Source organism: Epinephelus lanceolatus, chromosome 8 (assembly GCF_041903045.1).
Source record: "Epinephelus lanceolatus isolate andai-2023 chromosome 8, ASM4190304v1, whole genome shotgun sequence".
Taxonomy (NCBI): domain Eukaryota; kingdom Metazoa; phylum Chordata; class Actinopteri; order Perciformes; family Serranidae; genus Epinephelus; species Epinephelus lanceolatus.
This window is the reverse complement of record NC_135741.1, coordinates 2,512,929-2,538,895: the sequence shown is the minus strand read 5'-3', so window position 1 is coordinate 2,538,895 and position 25,967 is coordinate 2,512,929. Positions and strand designations below refer to the sequence as shown.

The 25,967-nt window shown below is 42.4% G+C and overlaps 2 protein-coding genes and 1 non-coding gene across 7 annotated transcripts in view; 1 reads left to right on the top strand and 2 right to left on the bottom strand.

Moving 5' to 3' along the window:
* LOC117258538 (6-phosphofructo-2-kinase/fructose-2,6-bisphosphatase) overlaps positions 1-15,044 on the top strand; it is a 34,005-nt gene extending 18,961 nt beyond the window's left edge. For all 3 annotated transcript variants that reach the window (XM_078169723.1, XM_078169725.1, XM_078169722.1), the window contains exons 7-14: positions 2,217-2,338; positions 2,674-2,881; positions 2,971-3,117; positions 3,372-3,476; positions 4,286-4,415; positions 6,966-7,028; positions 7,168-7,232; positions 10,720-15,044. In XM_078169723.1, the coding sequence (XP_078025849.1) occupies positions 2,217-2,338; positions 2,674-2,881; positions 2,971-3,117; positions 3,372-3,476; positions 4,286-4,415; positions 6,966-7,028; positions 7,168-7,232; positions 10,720-10,779 (900 nt within the window). In that variant the 3' untranslated portion in view covers positions 10,780-15,044. The remainder of the gene's footprint in view (positions 1-2,216; positions 2,339-2,673; positions 2,882-2,970; positions 3,118-3,371; positions 3,477-4,285; positions 4,416-6,965; positions 7,029-7,167; positions 7,233-10,719) is intronic.
* Positions 14,202-24,536, bottom strand: ndnl2 (necdin-like 2). Of its 3 annotated transcripts, none has more exons than XM_033629548.2 (11): positions 24,399-24,536; positions 24,046-24,109; positions 23,104-23,223; positions 22,942-23,005; positions 22,205-22,284; positions 21,215-21,309; positions 20,974-21,053; positions 20,128-20,170; positions 19,851-19,913; positions 16,431-16,545; positions 14,202-15,329 (listed from the first exon to the last, which is right to left on the bottom strand). In XM_033629548.2, the coding sequence occupies exons 2-11, from the start codon at positions 24,094-24,096 to the stop codon at positions 15,234-15,236; spliced, it is 807 nt and encodes a 268-aa protein (XP_033485439.1). In that variant the 5' UTR covers positions 24,097-24,109; positions 24,399-24,536; the 3' UTR covers positions 14,202-15,233. The 3 variants fall into 3 exon arrangements, with proteins under 3 accessions (XP_033485439.1, XP_078025852.1, XP_033485440.1); XM_078169726.1 differs by having other exon boundaries at positions 24,046-24,172; positions 24,399-24,473; XM_033629549.2 differs by lacking the exon at positions 19,851-19,913.
* On the bottom strand, positions 18,851-18,979 carry LOC117259006 (small nucleolar RNA SNORA11). Its single transcript, XR_004501808.1, has one exon. It is a non-coding gene; the product is annotated as a small nucleolar RNA SNORA11 (small nucleolar RNA).
* Positions 24,537-25,967: the final 1,431 nt, after the last annotated feature.

Here is a 25,967-nt window from a genome sequence, read left to right as displayed (position 1 = left end):
AGGAGAGGCGCTGCCAGGTGACATGTTTGCTTCTGCCAAACCTGTTGTGCATGAGTCACAGAGCCAACAAGAGACTATTGAAATAAGAAAGAGAAGAAGGATGTGCGAGGGAACATGTCAGCCCTTAGCTTGTAATAAATGTTATAATATTCTAAAAATATATTTTTTTCCTTTTACTGTAGAAAGTCTTTAATCGGGCTCAGGCCCAAAGCTGCTGCCATGGGTCTGGCTCGGGTCGGACAAAAACTATGTTGGTTCATGTTGGATCAGGCCCACTTTTCTGTGCCAGATCAGAGCACTAACGTATGCAGCAAGCGACAGTACTACTACAGGAATGTTACATTTCTTGTAATGGAAAAACTGATGCTTTTAGCAAGCTAAATAAGCTAACTGCGGGCACCAACCTGTCCAACAGAAAACAGGATAACTCCATGTTGCTCTTCGTCCCCGTCCTCTCCTTCAGTGGTCTCCAGAAATGACCTTTGACTGCTCGGCCTTTTGCCTCGCTGTATCTGCGTTTGGTCTGTACTGTCTCTGAGATTTTTGTGGCTTCCTCTTAGATGTGTGCTGCTACTACAACCTCGATTCTTGAGCTGCTGTGTAAATAACAAAACAAGATATTTAATGTTAAACTCATAAACTTATCCAACACTATCCACGGCTGGAGGCATTGCTTTTTCAAGGTGTTCATATGTACATCCCATTCTCAAGAGCGCCTTGAGAGAATTTCTTCAAATTTGGCACAAACATCCACTGATTAGAACTGATTCAGTTTTTGGTTGTCAAAGGTCAAAGCTCACTGTGACCTCACAAAACATGTTTTTGGACATGACTCAGGAATTCACACTAATTATGACAAAATTTCACACATGTAACAGCATAAAATAATGAAGAGATATCCTGTTAATTCTACTTATACTCGTTCTGAATTTGATGCCTGCAACATGTAACAAAACTGTCCGCTTGGCATTCTGCTATATTTGCGTTCTTTAGGTAGCCTGGAAATCCAGACCCAAATCTAGAAAGATTTAGGGTCTGGCCATGAGAAATGCAAATGGCCCAACTCGAGGGGCGGCACCAAGCATGCATTTGTAAATATCACTGCACGCAACTGGATAACACTGCGACCAATCAGAACAACACACGGGGTGACGTATCCAGAGCTTAGCTACCAGTGGAGCTAACTGGTAGATTAGACTCTTGCCGTATCCGGTCGGCAAAACAGCAAAAACATCATTCTTGCAAAGGAAAGATTCGAGCGCCGTCTTCTGTTCCTCTTTTAGAGAAAAAGCCAAGTCTAACTCGTTCATTGTAGCGGCCAAAGCCGTTTCAAACAACTGGTGTTCATCCGTAGCCATCTTGCAATGTTTACTGACTGATTCCGGACTTCGTCGTCGCTGCGTTGTCATCATCTGTTTAGCTCGCCTCTGGCCCGCCTATATCAGATACACCAATGTGATTGGTGCAGCTCGGCTCCAACGGCATGGGTAATGAGCATCATTACTGATTGCCAGAGTGACTCGCTGAGCAAATTCAAATTGTGCTCTCGCAAGAACTCTGGATTTCCAGGGTACTCTTTAGGCGCTGTGCTTGTGATTTTTAGAGCGTCTGTTTTACGGTCTGGAAGCTGGTCGCTCCCTTTTAAATTCCTGACCTGACCTGTGTGCTGTTGTTGGCTCGAGGCTACAAACTGCTGCCTGAACACAGCAAAATAAGAACACTAATAAAATCCAGACAGAGTGCAGAGTCTCTGCAGATAAATACACCACCACACACTCAGAGTCATTGTGTTACATTACTGTATCAAATTACTCCATGCTCAGTAATCTTACACTCACTGTTTTCACTCTAAGAGGCTAACCAGAGACGGGCTGCAAGTTCACCACAGCTAGAATCTGAATGCGTTGGATCTACTTTGTATTTTACACATGAAGCAATGTCTTGTGCGTTTGTCCCTGTCAAATAAATAAGTGATGACTGAGAGGGATTACTGCTGTATTTAAGTACAAATGAATTTGAAAACAGCAATGTGCATTAAATGTGAGCAGCTTAGAAGGTTTGTTGAATCCAACATGCAGCATCATATGTCTGAACCTGACATGACCTTGCATGAGTCCCGCTGTGTTTGCTAAAAGCCTGTGATGTTGGTCACAAGATGAGGACGTTCACTGTTTTTTTGTCTCACTCAGACCTTCAAACTCTCTCTCTAAAAATAGGAAGTGAAGCTGAGCAGTCCAGACTATGTAGGCTGTGACAAAGAGGAGGCTGTGGCCGACTTCCTGAAGAGGATCGAATGTTACAAGTTGAACTACGTCCCGCTGGATGACAACAAGGACAGGTGAGAGCATCTACAACGAGACACCAGCCCAGTGTTCCTATTAACATCCTCCCTGGGTGATTCTCACCTCATGGTTTACATTCAGTGTGTCCTCTATGTGAAGTAATGATGTGCAGGTCTGGCATCTGACTGAATTTTGTGTTCCATCAATCAAATGTGTCATTTTTAAACTTAATAATAATAATTTTCTGAGACATTAATCAAACTGTGAAAATCTCATACCGTTGCAGCCCTACTGATCCTACAGATCACTATTTGTGTGCGTATATCCAAAGCACCACATGTGAATTAAACCGCTGCTGAAAATAGTTCCTACTCTTCTCGTCCCTACACAGGAACTTGTCCTACATCAAGATCTTCAACGTGGGCAGCAGGTACCTGGTGAACCGGGTCCAGGACCACATTCAGAGCAGGATAGTCTACTACCTCATGAACATCCACGTCACCCCCAGGTCCATCTACCTGTGTCGCCACGGAGAGAGCGACCTCAACCTCGTGGGCCGCATCGGAGGCGACTCCGGGCTGTCGTCTCGTGGTGCAAAGGTTAGGAGTGTGTGGTCAGTGTGTGTGTGGACTTTATATATCACATCCTGTTTCTGTGCTCATGTCTTCTGTGTGCATGTGTCCGTCAGTTTGCCAGTGCTCTGGGGACGTACATGCGTGGGCAGTGTATCACTGACCTGAAGGTTTGGACGAGCCACATGAAGAGGACCATCCAGACTGCCGAGGCTCTGGGAGTCCCGTATGAACAGTGGAAGGCCCTCAATGAGATCGACGCTGTGAGTGCTGAGAATACGTGTGTGTGTGTGTGTGTGTGTGTGTGTGTGTGTGTTTATAGTGTATTCATGCTGAACGACGGACACGTCAAAAACACGTGACTAAACTAAGATGTTCTACAACATGTTCTCTACATAGTTTGTGTAGTTCTGTGTACTATTTAGAAACTGTTTCCCTGGTTGTGTGTGTGTGTGTGTGTGTGTGTGTGTTTGAGGGTGACAGTTGTGTGATTTATTTTCTGTATTCGCTGCCTCAGGGGGTTTGTGAGGAAATGACATACGAAGAGATTCAGCAGAACTACCCAGAGGAGTTTGCACTGAGAGACCAAGACAAGTATCGCTACCGCTACCCGAAAGGAGAGGTGAGGAAGGAGAGTGTAAAAAAATATAAGCCTTTTTTCCTTATTTCATTTCTCAGTATTTTTATGTTTGTGTGTTTAGACTGTAAAGATGTGGAGAGAGGAGGCAGCGTCTCTATAGTCAAAGTTAGAACTGAACTCAGACTTCATTGAATGTCGTGATGATAAAACAGTCATCACCATGAACATCAGTGCACTGCACAAACCCATGAAGCACTCATCACTTCCTTCGTGATAAGATAAAATGTTGGAGCACAGAATCTGAAGACTACGAATGAGCCACATCATATTGATGATAGTATCTCATGAAGAGATAAATGATTTAACTGATGTCAAATATACATGTTTTGTATCTTTTTGTGGTACTCCACCCAAACGCCTAAAATGACATACCCAAATTAAAATGACTGTAGCGTCTGAACCGCTCTGACTACATGCATGCATGAGGTCTTGCCAGAAAGAAAACTCCCTGAAGTTTCTTGCGAAAGTGTCAGAAACACTCTAGGTGATACAGAGACAGAGTAATGGGCCTCTGAAGTCAGTAAAAAATAGAAGATTTTGCCTAAGATAAAATAAAAAACGTGTTTCAGGATGAATAACTGTCTGTGGCTTCATCTGAGCAGGTAAATGACACTGTGGGGCTGTAGGCACACTATCAATGAACATTTGTTTCAAATTTGAAGAAGACTGCTCAAAGTATGACCATTCTACAGTGTTTTTTCAAATACAGTTTGTGTGTAAATTGGAACCACAGTCGAGTTGTACTTGTGTGGACACTTTATCACGTCTCTGTGTGCACGTCTGTCCACCAGTCGTACGAGGACCTTGTCCAGCGTCTGGAGCCAGTCATCATGGAGCTGGAGAGGCAGGAGAACGTCCTGGTCATCTGTCACCAGGCCGTCATGAGATGTCTGCTGGCTTACTTCCTGGACAAGACCGCTGGTGAGAGAAACTGCAGTTATTTACAGTGACACTGCTCAGGTGTCGCCATCTCACGCGGGTTTCGGCTCGGATGGTAAATGACAACGAGCGTCGTACAGGAAAATCCATCATTTTATCTCGTGTAATGTGTCATAGCAGAAGACAACTAACGCCACCTCATGACGTCCGGACAGAAAGTCTAACATGTTTGATTTTCTTTTTGTCTCTCACGACTTCTCCCGTCACAGCCGTCACTTTGACCAATAGGAACACAGAGCGATCTGTTGCCGTGGAAACTGTACAACAACAACAGCCCAGCCTTTCAGATATTTCCTGTAGGGACGTTAACACACAGAGTAAAAAGGAAACAGCAGAGGCACTTTATCAACCCGCTGAGTACTGCCATTAGCATCAAGCTAGCAAACAATGCTCTTTCTTCATAATGGAGGATATAAAGGAATCAAACCCACAGATAGTGTCTGGTCCGCTCCTGTTTGTCCTGTTAAATTTAATGCATCGCACCGTCATTTCAAACTCAACACTTCCTGTATCAGTTTCAAATTAAAAGCCCCTGATCATTTAATTTGAGAGAATCCCTTCACTTTCTAAACAGGCTTTTATTGTGAAACATTTGCAGGAACTTCCTGTGGAGGATTCAGTGACTGTCATAGTTTTAATGTGGTACTTCAGTTGTAGCTCCGCCCATCTGGTGACACTTTTTATGTTACCACAGTAACAGTTCAGCTGGGACATGAACAGACACAGTGACTGAAATAATGGCTATAATAATAAATATAGGGCAAAAATAACCCGATGACATCACACACAGCGTGAAAGATGACCAGCGATGATTGGTTGTGGATTGACGTGTAGTCTGTCATGTCTGTCAGCCAAGTCACAACAAGATATCATGACTCCACAGTCACCTGCATTTGAAGACCGATTGCATCACATCTGCGCAACCAAGGTTGTCGCGTTTCAAAGGCTCCTTCAGCCTTCTTTCCCAGAATTTGGAGGATGCGATGGATTAATCCTTCATGGCCCACCCTATCCCAAGATGCATTGAGCGCTGGTGACGATTATATTTTATGTTGTTAAAGGGAAATTTCAGTTTATTTCAACCTGTCTCCTATCGTACTAAATTAGTTTCAAGTGACTAGTGACATAAAAATAATAGTAAGCATGTTAGCCGTTAGCCTAGATACAGCCGGGGCGCATAGTAGCGTCAGACCTGTTAAAACGTAAGTGAATGGGCAACCTTCAAGTGCAAAGTTAGTCCACTAAACAAGCTTTTTTTCCACAAAGACCGCCTCATATCGTTAGGATAAATGTCAGAGAACATATAGAAAATGACATATAAACGTGTTGTCTTACCTTACCAGTGTGCTGCCATGTTTGTTTACCATTTAGCTCTGCTTTCCAAAGCGTGGCCGAAATATTGCGAGAACAAGCAGCGATCTCATACCGTGCCTGAAATCTCGCAAGGACAGTAGCCTGAAAAGTTCATTCATTTATTTTATGAAAGATTTATAGAATAATGGCTGACTTTTTGCCAGACTTTGACTTTGTGGAGGAGGAATTTGATTTTGCAGAGTTTGATGGCCGCCCTTATTTATTTGAGCCAGAATACACTGACGAAGAGCTTCGTGAAATTGAAGAACGGAGGAGGAGAGAGAGAGAGGCGCAACAGGTAGAGGACGAGAGAGGAGGAATGGCTGCTGCAAGGCTGCGTAGCTCTGGAGATTGGTGGTGTACCTGTGAATGCTGTGCCCCAGTGCCCACAGAAGAGGAATGCCTCTGTTGCAAGGAATGGGACCGGTTGCAGCCTTATTTTCAAGGTCTGGATGTGACCGAGGACGAGACACCTCCACCTGGAGTAGTATCCAGCTGGGCTTTATCTAGAGCTGGCAAGATATATTTCGGCCACGCTTTGGAAAGCAGAGCTAAATGATAAACAAGCATGGCAGCACACCGGTAAGGTAAGACAACATGTTTACATGTCGTTTTCTATATGTTCTCTGACATTTATCCTAACGATATGAGGCGGTCTTTGTGGAAAAAAAGCTTGTTTAGTGGACTAACTTTGCACTTGAAGGTTGCCCGTTCACTTACGTTTTAACAGGTCTGACGCTACTATGCGCCCCGGCTGTATCTAGGCTAACGGCTAACATGCTAACTATTATTTTTATGTCACTAGTCACTTGAAACAAATTTAGGACGATAGGAGACAGGTTGAAATAAACCGAAATTTCCCTTTAACTAGCTAACGGTTGACATTGTATGTATATCTGGGTCCATGAACACCAACGGGTCGGGGCGAAAACAACTGGTGATGCAACCTGGAAATCCTCTGCTGACCAGTGTGGTCTTCAAAGGACGTGGCCGACGTAGACCGCATAGCATAGTGTGGCTGAGACACAGCCATAGTGACTGTCAGAACAGATGAGCATGTCGTGTAGTTTGACCCCGGTGTTACACATCCCATCTTTTTAATGCTTACGTCCAGAATCTGCCAGCAGAGGGCCGGCAGACGACTCAGTTAGGATTCTGTTGTTTGTCCCTGTGTGCCAGATGAGCTGCCCTACCTGAAGTGTCCTCTCCACACGGTGCTGAAACTCACTCCAGTCGCCTACGGTCAGTCTCTCACACACTCACAGCTCCACCTGTTGGTCTCCTGTTGGCTTCCTGCTGCTCTGTCTATTTGTCATTAGATGCTTTTATCACACTCATTCATGACGACCTCTCTGTGTTACTGTTTGTCTTTGTCTCTCAGGCTGTAAAGTGGAGTCTGTCTTCCTCAACATCGAGGCCGTCAACACGCACAGAGACAAACCAGTGGTGAGTTAAATGTTTTCTTTTGTTGCCACAAACACATGGAGGAGTCGTTTTCTCAGAGAGGAGGAAGGATGTTTTTCTCGCCCTTCTTCCTCAGATAATACAAAGGCCAAATTCCAGATGAACCTTGTCACTGACATGGATATTTTGGCCTGCTGGTTGCCATGGAAACAGTGCTCATGAACTCACTTCATATCTGCTCCAGTTGCCAGCTGAACTGAATGAGAAGTTTCCAGATGGACTCTTACAGTCGACACTGCAGCAGATAGGAGACGTTTGATGCACTGATGCTCGTGTTGGGTGACTGGGCAAATTTGTTGGTTATCAGCACATTGGCAGTTGAAACAGACGCACACTGACGATGGCGTTGGAGCTGAAAATGTGTCCATTTCTGTTTATTTTTGCCCACATTCAAAAAGTACATTTATCTGTCAGTGCTGGTGCTCTGGTTGGTTTTTGATTTGACGGTCTGCCCCCAAAAAACATCAGAAGCTGAGGGTTTTTTTATGTTTTCCATCTTTCTCAGTCATTCTTTTCAGTGCCTACATGTACCAGGATGCATTGCGCTCAAGCTGGTTACACTCAACCCCCAAATACTCCCCAAGCCGCAGTTTCTTTAAGTTTGACGCAAACATCCACCTGGACTGAAGAATAAACTGATTCAAATTTGGTGGTCAAAGGTCAGTGTGACCTCACGAAACATGTTTCTGGTCACAATTCAAGAATTCATACACTAATTATGACAAATGTCTAACAGGATACAATAATGACATGATGACATTTCATATCAAAAGGTCAAAGGTCAGCTTGACTGTGACATCATCATGTTTTAACGTCATATCTCAGGAACAGAAGGGGAGACATTTGGTCAGATACTGAATTGGTGACTCTAATCTTGAAACTGTGCTGATTGTATAGATCTTCTGTGTGTGAAGCATCCATGTTTTCACTGACATGGATGGAGACTGTCAGAGACACTGGACTGGTGCGGTAATTCTAGCTACTTGCACTCCACCCCCATTTTGTAGCAAAAACACCTAAAATGACATACCCAAATTAAAATGACTGTAGCTTCTGAACCGCTCTGACTACATGCATGCATGAGGTCTTTCCAGAAAGAAAACTCCCTGAAGTTTCTTGTGAAAGTGTCAGAAACACTCTAGGTGATACAGAGACAGAGTAATGGGCCTCTGAAGTCAGTAAAAAATTGAAGATTTTGCCTAAGATAAAATAAATGTATTTCAGGATGAATAACTGTCTGTGGCTTCATCTGAGCAGGTAAATGACACTGTGGGGCTGTAGGCACACTATCAATGAACACTTGTTTCAAATTTGAAGAAGACTGCTCAAAGTATGACCATTCTACAGTGTTTTTTCCATGAAAAGATCCAGGCGGAGCTCCAAATGACAAGTCGGTCACTCGGCTTCAAAACAGTACTATCAGTGATCAAACAACACTCAGCCAGCTTCAAACATTGTACCTTATTGAAATCAGGTGTGATTATGATAGCTGATGTTGTTTATGACACAGAAACACCATAAAATATCACCAAATAAAGCCATATGAAACGTGAAAGTTATGATCCCACTTTCTAGACGGTATATCTCAGCCAAAAATAGTGGTAGGAGTGAGACTCTTACCTTTTATAAACCAGCTAAGTCCCCGCTAACAGCTCCACATAAGATCGCGAGTAATCCTTTAACTTTTCCCGTCGAAAAACGGCATGACATGACTTGTCACCACTCATCGCGATTTTGGACTTTGTGTGTTTAGGCTGCTCTGGTGCCAAATACATAATAAATAAAAGAAAAACAATGTTATTTTTGAAAAGTCGAGAGCTTCCTGAATCCGGCAATACCAAACATCACATGGTTTGATGACGTAGTGCGCCTGGGAGATACCATTTAACAGAGGAGGAGGGGAGCGAGGACGTCAGCGTCCTGGCGGAGTTAGAGAGGTTAAGATCTCTGAGTTTCCAATGTTTGATGACTCATCGTGCACTCTGAACAAATGATACTTTGGGTGAATAGCAGCCACAGCGCTTGTATAAAACTGCACTCCACCGTTTGGGGGTTGTAGTAACAAACAGAGAAACAAGGAGAGACACAGGGAGAGATGTGTGTTTGATATCAGCGGGAAAAGCTTTGTTTTAATTTCCAATGAAATGAAGGTCTGATTCATTCATCTCCTCATCCTCCTCCTGATCTGACAGTGAGGGAGGAGCTCAGCAGCCGACTCTGCTGAAGCTTTGTATCACCCTTAAGTCTTAAGTCCGCCCACTTGTTAGTGGTTAATGCAAAGGATTTGATTTAAATCCCTCTTGTAACTGTACACCGCCCTTATGTTCAGTGTCCCTAGTTTGGAGTTTATGGCTGACGCTGCAGCCACAAACTCCATCACTACCTGTCTTGTGGCAGTAACTAAATGGATGAGCGATAATTTCTCAAAGTTAAACGAAGACAAAACTGAAATCCTGCTTGTCGGCCCTGAAACAAAAAGAGAAATGCTGCTTAATAATCTGGGGAATTTAACTCTCTGGATTACATCTGAGGTGACAAGTCTTGGTGTGATCCTTGATTCAGATCTGAGCTTCAAGTCCCACATTAACAAGGTGATGACATCATCATGTTTCCACCTCAGACACATCGCTAAGGTACGACCATTTCTAAATGAAAAAGATGCAGAGAAACTGATTCATGTCTTTATTTTAGGCCGACTCGAGGACTGTAACGCACTTTTTACTGGCCTCCCAAAAACTCCACTGACAGACTTCAGCTCATTCATAACTCTGCAGCTGTGAACCAGAACCAAGAGGAGAGAGCACATCAGGCCAGTCTGAGCTGCTCTGTTCTGACTTCCTGTTACATGTACAGTTGATTCTAAGCTCCTCCTCCTTGTATACAAAGCCCTACATGGGCTGGGACCGAGCTACATCACTAACTCCCTTGTTAACTATTTGCCTCCGAGAACACTGCGATCATCTGCTGCTGGTTTATTGGAAGAAGATCGAGGGCGCAGCCCCAAAGCTATGAACACACCACCTATAGATCTCAGAGAAGCTGCTCGCTAAATGTTTTTTAAAAGAAAGATAAAAAACTATCTGTTCACCTTAGACTTTAACTCACTCTGACTCTCCTCATACAGGTCTGAAACTCTCTGTTTACGCTTCACACTGCTGCAAAATCTTACTTGATTTTATGATTTATAGTTTTACAACACAATGATTTTAAGAGTCAGTTCTGTTTTATGTCCATTCTGTCTATTTTCATGTGAAGCACTACCCTTATTGTAAAGTACTTTGTGCTGCATGTCTTGTATGAAATGTGCCAATCACATTAAGTTTATTATTATCATTATGATTAAGAGGAAATACGTCACAGTGCAGAAGCTAAGCAGAGCAGCCTGTGGTGAATTTTACTGATACATCAATGTATCAGTATTTTTGTGGATCGTGACAGCCTGACAGTGAAGTATTTGTCTCTTTCTCAGAACGTGGACGTGGACAGAGACCCGGCGCAGGCTTTAGAGACGGTCCCAGAACACATCTAGAGGACTCGGCAGGAAGCTGGTTTAATATCCGACCCCACCTCATGGAAAGTGGCCTTTTTTTTAATTTAAGTAGTCGTAGTGTTCATCGGTGTGAAAGAAGAGAGAGAGACATTTCTCCCACGTCAGCCTACTTTCATTGTGAATGCACTTTATAACGCAGGGCTCAGGCCACGTGTCTGTGATATGAAGGAGAGGTTTGCTTTACTGTGAAGAATGAACTGCTGAACACTGCCCGGACGACCAGTCTAACCGTACAGATATTCCTAAACACTATCACCTGCATGTCTCTGTCTCTGTCCGTCTTCTCTTCATCTCCTCATTACTGATGCATTAATATCTTCAAATCATTCAGTCAGTTCTTATCGTGAACTGGCATGTTGTTCTGAGCCATTTTGCATCATGTTATCTTGCTTCCACAGTCACAGAGAAACATCGTGTGAGAGTCCAAATGACGGGTAAGAAGCAGAGGGTCTGTTTTTTAACTCGTAGCAGGACGTGGTCACAGTGTTGACTTTTGAGAAATACACTTCTTGCTGAGAGTTAGATGAGAAGATCAAAACCACTCTGATGTTTGCACAGTTAGTACCGTAAAAAATAACTTAGCGGGTAATCAAGGAATGGACGCATATTCTGACTTTATGACCGCTCCAGAGGTCCCCACTTTTTTGTCATCTATTCAGTTCAATTCAGTTTTATTTGTAAAACCCAATATCACAAACAGCGTTGCCAGGTGTACGATAATTATCGTATTTGTGCGATAATTTGGCCCTCTGTACGATGTACAATCAATAATCCCAAAAAAGGCCAAATGTATGATAATTTGACCATTTCATGAATGTGTGGTTGTAATCAGTATGCCAGAGGTTTTTTTGTGAGCCCTGAAGGCATCTATTCCCATGTGACATGTTTCCAGCCAATCGCACTTTGCTTAGTGTGAGATATGGATGACGTTTGTCTCTGAACAATGAGCACGATTGGCTGAATGGTCAACTGTACCGTCAGCGAGAATGAGATTCAAAACGGAAGAAGAAGAAGAGGAAAAACAGAAGCAAGGAAAATGGAAAAAAAAGTAAACACTAGAGTGATTATATTTGCCTATAGCACATCAGTAGGATTGTTATTTTGGTTATGACGGATGAACGATAATTTCCCTCAAAATACAATAATTTTGAGTCTCTGGTACGATAATCCTACATTTCCCACCTGGCAACGCTGATCACAAATCACAGTCTGCCTCAGAGGCTTTACAGCAGATGTAGTCTCTATAAACAGACTCTACATTCAGTGAATGTAGAATTACTGTACTTCGTCTTGGTGCTACAAATTAAACCAACAGCAGGATGTGAATCGTGAAAACGTTGCTCCGTAGCGCCACTAGTGGTCAAAAACTTCATAGGATACCTTTTGATTAGCGTAGCCTGGGAGAGCAATAAGAAGTACAGTTTCCTCAGGGGCTCATGTCTTTTAAGAAACCTGTGATTTTTGCACAAAACAAATGAGATATAAAGTGTTAATTTGTGAGCTTTCAAGGTGCTGGTTGGTGGAGTTTGATATATCCAGACAGAGCCAGGCTATCTTTATGCTAAGCTAAGCTAACAGCTTGCTGGGCCGAGCCTCATATTTACCACACAGAAATGACAGTGGATCGATCTTCTCATCAGACTCTCAGCAGGAAAGCAAATAAGTGTATTTCCAAACTATTCCTCAAACTTGAACCAGCCTGTAACACCGAGTCATTTCATGTCACAGGAGGTACATCATATAAGTGTCCACATCACACTGGTGACTGGTTTTTGGGTGGATGTTCGTCACATTGGAAACAGAGAGAGCAGGTCAGCGTAGTCATGGTGTTGACTTTGGTATAAATGCTGGGTGCAAACATCCCACAATCCTTTGAGGGTAAAACTAATGGAACCATTAGGCACTTTAACTGCCCAGATACCATGACGTGCCTCACACGAGTCAAATAAACAGGATTATTCTATGCACCCTCCGCACACAGACACACACACACTGGAGGCAGACGTACAGTGTGTGTGTCCGCAGTGTGTTTTTAACTGACATCAGTCATTTCAATAAGTTATCTGAGGGATCTGGTGCAGTGTGTTCGTGTTTTTTAACAGGTTTACTTGGAGCTTAAGTTTTTGGGGCCTGTAGCACAAAGCAATCTGGACTCAGTCTGGCCTCTTTGATTCTGGGTAAACAATATCATGAAGCTGGTTATAAAACAACTCTATCAGCATTAGAGGCAAAGTTATTTATTCATTTATTCTTGAGTAGTGAGAAAAAATGTTATTTTTCAGGGTTTTGTTTTTTTTAAGATATATTTTAAAAGATCAAAGTTTCGACTGTTAAACCTTGTTTTGGGTCAACCTCCCAGTGATTTGATTTTTATACCTTCATGCTGGTGACAGTCATGGCTGGAGGCATCATGTTTTTTACATTGTCCGTCCTTGAGGGAATTTTTTTTTTAAACTTGGCACAAACGTCCACTTGGACTCAATGAACTTGGAAGTCAGAGTGTGTCTCAAATCACATAATTCTGTTCGTACACTTTAGTGTAGTACACTATGTACACTTCTTGTGTGGTGCACTTATTTCAACAGGGTAGTGTTGTCTCACATCGTGCACTGCTGTTTGGCACTTACCAGAAGGGACAAAACGGTGACTTGCAAATGGACGGTGCAGCATTATCGCCAACGTTTGACCGCTGTCTCTGCCCACACATAAACCAAACTTACGCCATTGCCACTGTAGCTAGCAGCAAGTTAGCTAGCTGGCAAATGTCAAGCTTATGTTACCACTTGCATTATTGTTCGCAGTACCATCAGTACAGACCCAACAAACATGACTGCTCGTGTTCGGCAACAGTTTTGGTACTTAGTGCAAAAAAACGTGTAATGCACAGGCTTCTTGTTGTCCCCACTTGCTGTGTCAAAAGTTGAGAAGTTTGTGATGTAGCTTCCACTACGTCACAAAGATGGCGACTGTTGAGGTTGAGTAGTGTCCATCATTCCACACTCAACTTTTAGACCTAGAACTTTGTGCACTAAAAATATTAAGTGTTTTGTACAGAAGTCTGAGATTTGAGACACACTGAAAGGCTGTGTCCTTGCCGCAGCAGCCACAGCTTCGATTCCAGCCCACGGCCTTTTGCTGCGTGTCATCCCTTCTCTCCCTCCCCCTTTTCACGCCTGAAATGTCCCATCAAATAAAAGCAAAAGAGCCACACACACACACACAAAGAATTCAAAAGCTTATTATGACAAAATTCTGATTCTGATGTGTGATGACATTTTATATTCAAAAGGTGAGAGGTCGGCTTCAGCATGACATCATCATGTTTTGCAAAAACACTTTTCTCAGTGTCATATCTCAGGAACAGAAGGGGAGACATTTGGTCAGATACTGAATTATTGTCAGGGGGGTGATGTGTGTAAAGCATCTGTGTTTTCACAGACATGGATGTAAAGTATAACTGCGAGTCGACTGGTTCTCGGAGGCGTAAATCACGAGGGTTATTCTAGTTTTAAATGGTGGGCTTCAACAAATAAGGCAGTGTGGCGCGTCTTGTGTTTTGCAGCTTATCTTACAAAAAGCGCTCTGTCTGATCGGGACCATGTGGTGCAGTTACCATGGTGATCTGATGCGTTTAGAAGTGAACCAGCTTCATGATACCTGAGTTAAACCCACAGTCAGCCAGCTAACACACTAATCTAATCAGGCTTGGTGCTACAGGCCCCCAGGTGTGTGCTTCTTTCTTTGTGTCACCTGGGGGAGCAATAAAAAACAAAATCTTCTCAGGGGACCTTAATTTAAAAAAAAAAAAAAAAAAAGGTTGCCAGCACACAGTACAGTGTAAATACTTGCTTGTACTTCTTACCACAGTGTGTGATGAGTATCAGTCAGAAAACTAGGATCTTAACTATCAAGCTGTCCTTTGAAACACTTGTTCAGTTCTTAAAGTCAGTGGTAACAAATCCACAGTGTCGAACCAGTGAACTCGTGCTGTCTCTTTTCTGTATGTACATGTGCAATGGTGCCTGTGTGTCCTGTTATACGTAGCGAGTGGGATGTAAGAGAGACAAGAACACAGTCCTGTCTAACAGTAATGAGTGTATGTGAGAGAAATGAATGAAAAGACAGTGTTAATAAATGCAATCACTGATGTAGAATCTAATGTAAAAAAGATTTTATTTTCTGAACTTGAACAAAGAACTGTTATCTTTAAAGTCCAGGCAATAAAATAAAAAATGAATACCTGACTAATTGTGTGTCATATTAAATGTCATTAGACTAAAAGCTAAAGTATGAAGATATGAACTGATAGTTTAAACAGACTCCTTGGCTTTGTAACAGAAATGTGTACACAAATTTAAAAAAAAAGATGCAGCTTCTCTCTTCCAACATCAACAACCAAAATAAATTAAAAAAAAGTATTCTCAGTAGCAGAGTTATCTTTGGCTGCTGGTGCTGGGCTGTGTGGAGCTGGAGACGGAGTGGGCCTCTCTGTACTGCTGGCTCCAGCTCTGAGGGTCCTGTTCATGAAGCTGACATCAAACACCAAATCTTCATTAGGTACAAATACCAAGTTTACATGAAGCAAAGCAGTCGTTCCCTCCAGGATTCTGTCGGCTGTTTTTGGACTTGTTGCAGCCTGATTTCACAGCTGCTTCTCTAAAGCAGGATTTATACTTTTACGTCCAATGGATGCCGCACCTACTGCGTATCCTACACCGTAACCTACACACTAACATGATGCACACCTCTCCAGACAAGTAACTCCACGTCACAGCAACACAGACCTCCTGTCTGTCTCTGTAAGCTGAAGCCATTTCCCTCAGTGGAAACCAAACTTTTATTTACTTTAATTTCACAGATAAGAAACAATAAATTGTGAAGACAATAAAGCCTCCACTAAAATAGCATTTTAAGTCTTGTGTGTGATTTATCCTGGCTTCATATTAACAGAGGGGATCACTGCTAGGCTAGTTTATACAATGTAAAATGCCATAGACTTGTGCTAATAACATTAGCATGTTGTATTTGTGGGGAAAATGTGTCCAGATAAAGACAAGTGTTTGTCTGTGAATGAGTTATAGTGGAGCTGATTTGTGTACTTGTTTGAAATTGTCTCTATTAAGCCATGTTTAATGTGTGTTTAATATGTGTTTTGAATGAACTAAGCTTTACATCTCTTCACAGAAACCTTAACACTGACTAGTGTGGTGAAACTGCAGTGACACAGACACACCACTGCACAAGTATAAATGGTCACAACGGCCCTACATAAACGCGTAAGCTAAGGCACATGCTTGGGGTCTGCATAGAGCTGACACACAAGTACAAATCTGCCTTTAGCTCTGTCACTGTGTCTCTGTGACTCTGACTCTGAGCTCCGGTCCAGCAGCACTCTCCTGATAAACATAGTGAGGAGAATCATACGCTGTGTACAGTCCTACAATTAAATGAGATTTTACCTGTTTTAAATATAAATTTTGGTTACGTTGCAGTGATTCGAAACATTTTAGGAGGATTGGCTGAATTTGTATCATGTGATGCGACATCCTGGAAGGACTGACCAGCAGTGTGCTCTGTCTGTGGTCAGATGAGAGTTGATGTTTTTACTAACATGACACACAGATACTTACTTCACCCATGAACTCCAGGATTTTGGCTTTCGACACTTCAACTTCAGCACGTTGACCCCATCGGAATTCGTGCTCCACCGGCTCTGTGTGAGGGATTCGCCCATACTCCAGGTACCTGCACACACACACGCTTACCATTTGTGGCCTAGTGTGAAATATGCTTCTCTGCACATTCATGAACAAGTTTAAATGTGTGTGTGTGTGTGTGTTTTATATATAACTTTCAAATAATGTACAGTCAGGTCCATAATTATTTGGACAATGATACAGTTGTCGTCATTTTGGCTCTGTACACCACCACAGTGGGTTTTAAATGAAACAATGAATACCTGCTTAAAGTGCAGACTCTCAGCTTTCATTTAAGGCTTTTTTCAAAAATGTAGTATGAACCGTGTAGGAATTACAACCATTTCTTCACACAGTCCCCCGACTTTAAGGGCTCATAAGTATTTGGACAAACTAACATAATCATCAATTAAACAGTCAGTTTTAATACTTGGTTGCAAATCCTTTACAGTCAATGACTGCCTGAAGTGTTGGACACATAGGCATCATCAGATGCTGGGTTTCTTCCCTGGTGATGCTCTGCCAGCCCTTTACTGCAGCCGTCTGCACTTCCTGCTTGTGTTTTGGGTGTTTTGCCCTCAGTTTTGGCTTCAGCAAGAGAAACGCATGCTCAGTTGGATTCAGGTCAGATGATATGACTTGGCCATTGCAGAACATTCCACTTCTTTGCCTTAAAAATGTCTTTGCTTGCTTTTGCAGTATGCTTCAGGTCATTGTCCATCTGCACTGTGAAGCATCGTCCAATGAGTTTTGAAGCATTTGGTTGAATCTGAGCAGATAATGGTGCCCCAAACACTTCAGCTTTCATCCTGCTGCTCTTGTCAGCAGTCACATCATCAATAAATACAAGAGAACCAGTTCCACTGGCAGCCATACATGGCCATGACATAACAGTACCTCCACCATGCTTCACTGATGAGGTGGTGTGCTTTGGATCATGAGCAGTTCCTTCCCTTCTTCCTTCTCTTGTCTTCCCATCATTCTGGTAGTTGATCTTTGTTTTATCTGTCCATAGTATGCTGTTCCACAACTGTACAGGCTTTTTAGATGGTTTTTGACAAACTCTAATCTGGCCTTCCATTTTTAAGGCTAACCAATGGTTTGCATCTTGTGATAAACCCTCTGTATTTATTCTAGTGAAGTCTTGTCTTGCTTACAAGAGCAGCAGGATGAAAGCTGAAGTGTTTGGGGCACCATTATCTGCTCAGATTCAACTAAATGCTTCAAAACTCATTGGACGATGCTTCACAGTGCAGTTGGACAATGACCTGAAGCATATTGCAAAAGCAAGCAAAGACATTTTTAAGGCAAAGAAGTGGAATGTTCTGCAATGGCCAAGTCATATCATCTGACCTGAATCCAACTGAGCATGCGTTTCTCTTGCTGAAGCCAAAACTGAGGGCAAAACACCCAAAACACAAGCAGGAAGTGCAGACGGCTGCAGTAAAGGGCTGGCAGAGCATCACCAGGGAAGAAACCCAGCATCTGATGATGCCTATGTGTCCAACACTTCAGGCAGTCATTGACTGTAAAGGATTTGCAACCAAGTATTAAAACTGACTGTTTAATTGATGATTATGTTAGTTTGTCCAAATACTTATGAGCCCTTAAAGTCGGGGGACTGTGTGAAGAAATGGTTGTAATTCCTACACGGTTCATACTACATTTTTGAAAAAAGCCTTAAATGAAAGCTGAGAGTCTGCACTTTAAGCAGGTATTCATTGTTTCATTTAAAACCCATTGTGGTGGTGTACAGAGCCAAAATGACGACAACTGTATCATTGTCCAAATAATTATGGACCTGACTGTATGTAGAAGTAATCCTCCCTGTGAGTGACAACCCTCTGTTACTCTGTTTCCTCAACATGCTAACATCAGGTACACATGTAATCTTAGTTGCTGTTAATTTCTCCCAAATTTTGGCTCATATTCCTGCTGGACTGTGTTTAGAAGCATGTTTTATTTTATTTGATTTTTCACATGCATTTGATTTTCGTCTGCAGTGACAGTGCAGAGACATTGAAATATAGATGAGCTGGGAACGCTGACCAATCAGAGCAGACTGGGCTTTTTCGGGGGTGGGCGTCTCAGACAGGGTGAAGAAAAATAAGGTGTTTATTGAACATTCAAGTGTGTAAACGTGTTCTAGTAGAAACATTAAACTGTGAAGCTGAAAATAAGCAGAACAGGTTCTGTTTGGCTAACTGCTGAATAAAGCTCAGCATCTAAAGAAGCGTACACATGTCTCAGCATGTTTCAGTCTCAGTCAGTGTGTGATGTAGAATTTAAGCAGGGGTTTAAAATGTAAACAGTTAATGTACCACATTATTATTCACTGTGACAGCTGTGTATGAAGATGTTTGGAGTCAGTGCAGGCCCAGCCGCCCTGCTGCTGCAGCTGGTCTCTTCACTCTCCTGTTTCTCTGTGGTGTGGTATAAACCAGAGTCTATGGTCTGACAGACACTGGCTCTGAACACACCAGTGACCCCGGCAGGGGCTTGAACCTGCGACTTTGTGGTCACAGGCCTACTGGATTAGATGACTGAGCTATCGCCTGGATAGACCTGCATGGGCTGGGTATTCACACCTTCAGCAGGAGGGGGAGGGGAGGCACCATCAGTGTGTTTACATGCACAGGTAATTAGGTTACAGTCTGTGGTAAACTGATTACTTATTGATCACAGTAGTGCGGGATTTAAGAAACAATCAGTATGTTTACAAGATCTGAAGTTACCTGTCCAATAGCATTAAATGTGTAAGAGAAGAAGAAGCCGGTAACAACATGGAGAAATCTACATCCAGAGCCGTGACTTTTTGGACGGACCAAATGTACAGAGCTGTAAAGTTGTCCACCATGGTAGCAGTTAGCTGCTAGCTAACCGTAGCTAACTTGTTTGTCCATTGTTTGGTCTGTGACGTAATAGGTCAACAGGAAAAAGGTCCAATACTAACAAGCTGAAAGGGGGCATATCTCCACCTATCGTAGAGGAGTCGCACATACTTGGCTCAATAAATGGATTCCCCTCCCGTGCTTGTATACTGGGACAAGGACAGTAGGCCAGTTAGATGTCCTCGTCCAGCTGGGACTGTAGCTCCACTTCACTGTTACCATGGAAACAGACTGACAGCTTCCCTCATGCAAATCAGGATATAGCGTCTTGTATCAACACACTCAAACAAACAAGTAACGGTTCCAACAGAAGGTAAGCTCCATGTATGGAATGAACTAATTTACACAGGTTGTAAATGTGCCGTCTGACTACCTGCGTAACCAGTTCACTTGTGTGCATGTAAACAAACTGAAAGGAAGTGAAGGCCTTTTTCACACTGAACGAAAAGTGTTGACTCTTTACCTCTGGCGCACAAACTCGTCTGTGACCACCTTCTTTACATCACCAAAGTCTTCATGTTTCTCTCTGGAGAGATTTTGCATCGTCACAATAACAGAGAATAAATGAAAAACAAAAAGACAACATCCAAAGTCATTATAATCAGGTGCAAACGACACAAACACACATGTATTTAGTTTTTCTAACATGGTTCCTTCACATTTTCCATTTTAAAATTTCTGACTTTTCTTCTTTTCCACAGTGTGGAGGAACCCTGTTTTAAACACAGCTCTGGTCTTACCCGGGGTCAACACGGAGTTTCTTAAGAGTGTTCCAGATGAGGTCTGCAGCACAAAACACAACCAGACAATTTTTCACATGGGGTGTTTAACACAAACACACACACACACACACATTATTACAACAAAATGGAAACAGTGAATGGACTAATAAGGGCTCATTTATGCTCAACATTAGATACCAAGATGGACGGTGCCTTCTGTTCGTGCTCTGCGTTCATTTTGTCTGTATTTGTTTTCTGAAAGCTTACAGATTGTGGGGTGTGGGGGCCGGTGAGATACAACTGTACAACGAAGAATTTCAATAATGACGTAAAGGAAAAAATAAATAAATTATATAGTGAAAAGAATTCTCTGTCCTCATATCACGATGTATGTAACAGCCGCTCAGACTGCTGCCATCTACAATGCTGCCACAGTTAAAAGGTACATTATTAGAAGTTCCTCCACCGTCGTTTGTTGTCGTCAGAAACCTTTGACTCCGCTCTCTAGTGCCATCTGTTGGCTGTATTTGCCCCAACATTAAGGACACATGGAGGTATGAGGACAGGGACGTTTACAAAAATCATAAAAAAGAGGTGGCGACACGCACATCCCAAAGAAAATTTCAATTGGGTGCTGGATCAAAAAACTCAAGTGAAGACGATGAAGAAGAAATAGAGCTCCCATTACTTCATTCGTGACGTTTTGAGCACGCAGGCTCTTCCTCAGACGCGTTCGAACAGGGAAGTTTACAACATTTAAAACGGACACATCTGTTTTAGTACATAAAGCGAGTATAAATGAGCCGTCAGACTGTTGAACAGACGCCTGTTTGGAGGGAACGATCGTTGAAAGCTTTCACTCACTTTCTCTGACAACGCCTCCTTTCATGAAAATAACACTCAGGATCACAAACAGCAGACCCATCTTTGGATTGGTGGGGCTTCTACACACACACACACACACACACGGAAAACAAAAGGTTTTTCAACAAGTAAGCTCGACAATGGTGAAAACAGTTAATACCAAATACTGATATAATTGTAATTGATTGATGCAGTAACGTTAATAACAGAGAGATATAAATATATGTCTGCAGACACTCACTTGATCGGTGAGGCCCCCTCGACCGTCTCCAGCTTATTGATGAGTATGTACATGTGATTTTTGGCGTCGATTTCGACCATTTTAAGGCCAAAAACCTGTTTCAAACAGTAAAAAATAAAAAAAAAAGCAGCACTGTGACGGTGTTTAGTTTTAAGGTGAAATTTATAGACATTAATTTTATTTGTAACAAAACTGTGAAGTCATCAGCAAGTTACAAAGTTTTGTAAATGTTTCTTGTTTATTAACTCTACATTATTCTATGAGCTATCCTATTTGATTTATGGTAATGTTTGGGCAAATATGTACTGCAAAAATCTGCAGCAAGTCATTTGCTGCAAAAACAATTTGTAAGATTGGAGACTTTCTCCAATTTTAATGAGGTTTCATTGTTATGGAAACTGACCCTTCTCAGTATATGATATCTATATTCATCAGATATGTGTGTTTACTTTACCATCATCATTTAGCAGTTTCTTAATTTGTAATTCCCAAATTCATTCACATAATATGAGACAGGTTCATCAGCTCCACCTTCTTCTTTACAAAACCAAACATGGTCAGTCCTTCCTCAGATATCATGGTGCACAGATTTGAAACACCAAAGCACATTTTGTCAAGAGCTCTTTATCCTTAAAAAAAAATTAAATGGAAATTATCTTTACATCTAATATGATGTCAAATTATCTCGACTTCTTTTTTCTCTGCACTATATTCTGTGTTTGTTTTTTATTGGACTATTTCTCGCTGCCTGCTCAGCGTGCTTCCTGCTGTCATTTATCTTTTGTTGTATTTTTCTGTATAATGTTAGTTCAGTTCTTTTGTCTACTTTTCTCCCTTTTTTGTCGCTGTCTTTTTTCTCCTTATGTTGAGGGCAGGTCTGTTTGTATAAACCTGTGGCTTCTTGACCTCTCCTGACACATTTCTTATTTATATATTTCTTTATGTTAAGCTGATGAAGCATCGCCACTGATCCTCTCAGTCTGAACAGACCTGGTCAAAAGTACGTGACGCTCTCTTCATGATCTCAGGGTAGATGTTTCTGTACTCTTTCACCACGTGTTTCACGAGGTCTGAAAAGACAAAGAAGAGAAATTATTATTGACGTAGTCTGACTCACTGGATGTAGACTGTGGCTGTTTAGGCCAGCACTGTTCCTCCCCTCCTCTCCTCTATCTGTGTGTTACTGTCCAATCCCCTTCTTTACAGCAAACAAAAACAACAACTATAATAAGCTCTGAATCCGAGACAGCATCACAACTATTTTTGCAATTTTCACTTGCTCCTGCAATTTCATTGGACAAAAAAAAACTGTGCCTGTAAACAGTGCAACATGAATCACAATTTTAAAGAAGAGCTGCCATGAAATCAGACAATCCCAAAACAGCCCAGGACATCCCGGGAGAAGTGACATACAAGTGAGCAAGAGCAGAACATCAAGGCAGAATGATAATGCGTGCTTACAGACGTTTCTCTTGTGTTGACACAGTGCTGTGGAGATAAGTCTGACTATGCTCGACTATTATTCATGAATGAAAACATAAGTTGCACTATTTATTTTATATTTGTGTGTCTTACGGTTCCTTTACCAACAAAAACCCTGGTCTTAGATCACATTATGAGACACGTCCACCAGTTGCCAATTCAAAGGTTTCACCTCGCGTCACACAGTGTGACAGGTGACAAACTTGTGTCTGTTGTTACTGCAGAGTGTGTATCTGCAGATGTACCTGCTCTGCGCACAGGAATCTTCTTTTGGTCCCTCACCAAGAAGAACTGCACCACCTCAGCTGTCTGCAGGACATGAACAAGGTGTGTGAACAATTCAAAAGGAAAAAAATCAGTTTTGTAATTATTTAAAAACCCAAATCACTTGAATGTGTGTCTGTTACCTTCTGGTCCACCTGTGCAGGTGTGAGCTTCTCCAGCCCTCTCTGGACCTGTGTCGTACTCGGCTGAGTGAAGGTTGTGTCATCATCATCATCCAGAGACACTACGGGGCCTGAATGCCTCTGCATGCAAAAAACTTGAGCTGAAATCATTGTCAAACAGTCCAACACAACCTCATGATCATGATCATTAACAGAAGGTATAATACTCAGCATCCTGTCGCTCTGACAGACAACTCAGATGAACTGTGTCCACCCCAAATGGCTTTTGTACTTATAGAGCGGGGGCTGTTTTTCTGTGTTGTATGTGATAGTTAAAGGACCATCTTTGGTTTTTAAACTGTTGCTCAAACAAAACAGGCAATATTAGGATGTCACATAATTTTGGAACATAAAACAGCAAACTTCACTGAAAACTACTAACTACTCAGTCCAGCACAGTGCATGATGGGAAATGTGGGCGTCCCCCATACAGTCAACACTCTAAAGTGAAACGGGTGATCATGAACTGAATGGGGACTCACTGAGATAGGTTGGCCTGTGTCAAATAATCTTTTTTTTAGACAATAAAAGTGGTTATTTTTTTAAACCTTATTTTTAATATTTTGAACTCAATTAAACTTGAAAATTGAATTCATGCTTGGTCACATGACGAGAATAACGTCTGAAACACGGGATGTAAGTGCTACCTGCGCGAGTATGTACTTTACAAAGCGTGTTTTAGGATTCTTTGACATACAGCTACACTAACAGTTAGCCTGCCATGGAGCAGGCTAATTCAGCAGTTACCATGGTTACTGAGCTGGGATTCATATGAGCCACGGTAATGGGATGGATCTCTCACATAAACTAACGAGACCTATTAAAATAAACCAGGCTTTCCTTTATCCGCCGTCACAGTTCACCCCTACAGTCTCCTGCCATCAGCAGTGTAGACTCACTCACCTTACTCTGAGAGGAGCTCTGTGTGTTGGACAGCCTCTTTCTCTGCGTCATGGCGACACGCTGCCTGATAAACACAATCAGATATAACCACGGTCAGCTCAGGCTCAGCTCTGTGGGTTTCATTCAGCTTCAAAACAAACCAAGAACAGCAACTGCAGCTGGGATTAAACGGGACCGGAGGACACGGAAGTAACAATCGTTAATGCTAAAGTAACGTTAGCTTCGGTAACTTTAGAGCTAATTGGCTGCTTTAAATCAAAACGTACTAAATCAACATTCACTCGTCTGTTTCCGCAGACTGCACTAACGCTGTCAGAGTAATAAAGACCGGCTCAGTGTGAATATCCACTTACTTTGCTTTAATACAAACTCCTCTGCTGTTTCTAAACTGTCAAATTCCCGCTGGTGCGGTTTTGAGTCGCCTGTTGATGACGTAAAAAGGGCGCGATGCTGTTTTTCTTCTTTTTCTTTGGTTTTTGAGGCGGTTGATATTCACAACGTTGTATTACCGCCATCTACTGGATTTAAACTAAAGCCTCCAATATGAAAATACATTTTATTCATGTCGCACCTTTTAAACACAGTTACACAATGCTTTACGATAAACCTAAACACATTTAGAACACAGGGAGAGTGAAACAAACTAAAATGTCATTAAATGTCACTGAAGTAAAAGATAAAATAAAAGAAGGCCAAAAATAAATGATAATGTCAGCCAAATATGAATGAATTATTTAAAAAAAAAAAAAAAGTCAATAAAAAAGAGACAGCTCAGAAAAAAATCAGGATATGCTTTCCAACAGGAGTTCGTCTTTGGAGAGACTTAAAAAAGACAGTGACTCAGGGTGTTTTCACGCTTGGTCCTTTTCAGCCCTTTCAACAGACTCAGAACTGTGACTCAGCATTTTTTGCACATATGTTGTCCCTTGTCACCAATGTTTGTGACCTTCATGGACAGGATTTCGAGGTGCAGCCGGGGGGAGGAAGGGGTCCGGTTTGGGGACCTCAGAATTGCATCCCTGCTTTTTGCAGATGATGTGGTTCTGTTGGCTCCATCACACCGTGACCTCCAGCATGCACTGGGGCGTTTTGCAGCCGAGTGTGAAGCAGTTGGGATGAGACTCAACCTCCAAGTCTGAGGCCATGGTCCTCTGTCGGAAACCGGTGGTTTGCCCTCTCCGGGTTGGGGGAGAGTTACTGCCTCAAACAAGGGAGTTCAAGTATCTTGGGGTCTTGTTCACAGTGAGGGTAGAATGGAGCGTGAGATGGATCGGCAGGTTGTTGCGGCTTCTGCAGTGATGCGGGCGCTGTGCCGGTCTGTCGTGGTGAAGAGGGAGCTGAGCCGGAAAGCAAAGCTTTCAATTTACTGGTCCATCTCCGTCCCAACCCTCACCTATGGTCATGAACTCTGGGTAGTGACTGAAAGAATGAGATCACAGATACAAGCGGTGGAAATGAGTTTCCTCCGTGTGGTGGCTGGGCTCAGCCTTACAGATAAGGTGAGGAGCCCGGACATCTGGAGGGAGCTCGGAGTAGAGCCGCTGCTCCTTTGCGTCGAAAGGGGTCAGTTGAGGTGGCTCGGGCATCTGATCAGGATCCTCCTGGGCACCTCCCACTGGAGGTGTTCCAGACACATCCCACTGGTAGGTAGACTCACAAGTCAGTTTTTAGACGCTTTGCTTAACTAAAGACTGATGACTTTCTCCCTGATTTTGTGTTTAGATGGGCGGATACAATTTCAGAGTTTTAAAAAAACTCCCTACGTTGAACTCTTGTGCTCGTAAACATAGTCCAACTGCATTAAAAGTTTTAAACAAAGTCGCTGTAAGTCCTTCATTTCCACAATCTTGTGGACTGAGCACATGTTTGATAAAATGGAGTTAAATCTCTCGGCATCCATTTTCAAGCTCTCTGTGTGTTTG

Bases quoted from the DNA above. Each gene is read 5' to 3' on its own strand.
- ndnl2 (XM_033629548.2), bottom strand. From the start codon at position 24,096: ATGACGCAGAGAAAGAGGCTGTCCAACACACAGAGCTCCTCTCAGAGT. The intron at 23,224-24,045 runs GTGAGTGAGTCT...TTTTGCATGCAG, and splicing joins AGAGCTCCTCTCAGAGTAAG to AGGCATTCAGGCCCCGTAGT. The intron at 19,914-20,127 runs GTAAGACCAGAG...AAATCTCTCCAG, and splicing joins AAACTCCGTGTTGACCCCGG to AGAGAAACATGAAGACTTTG.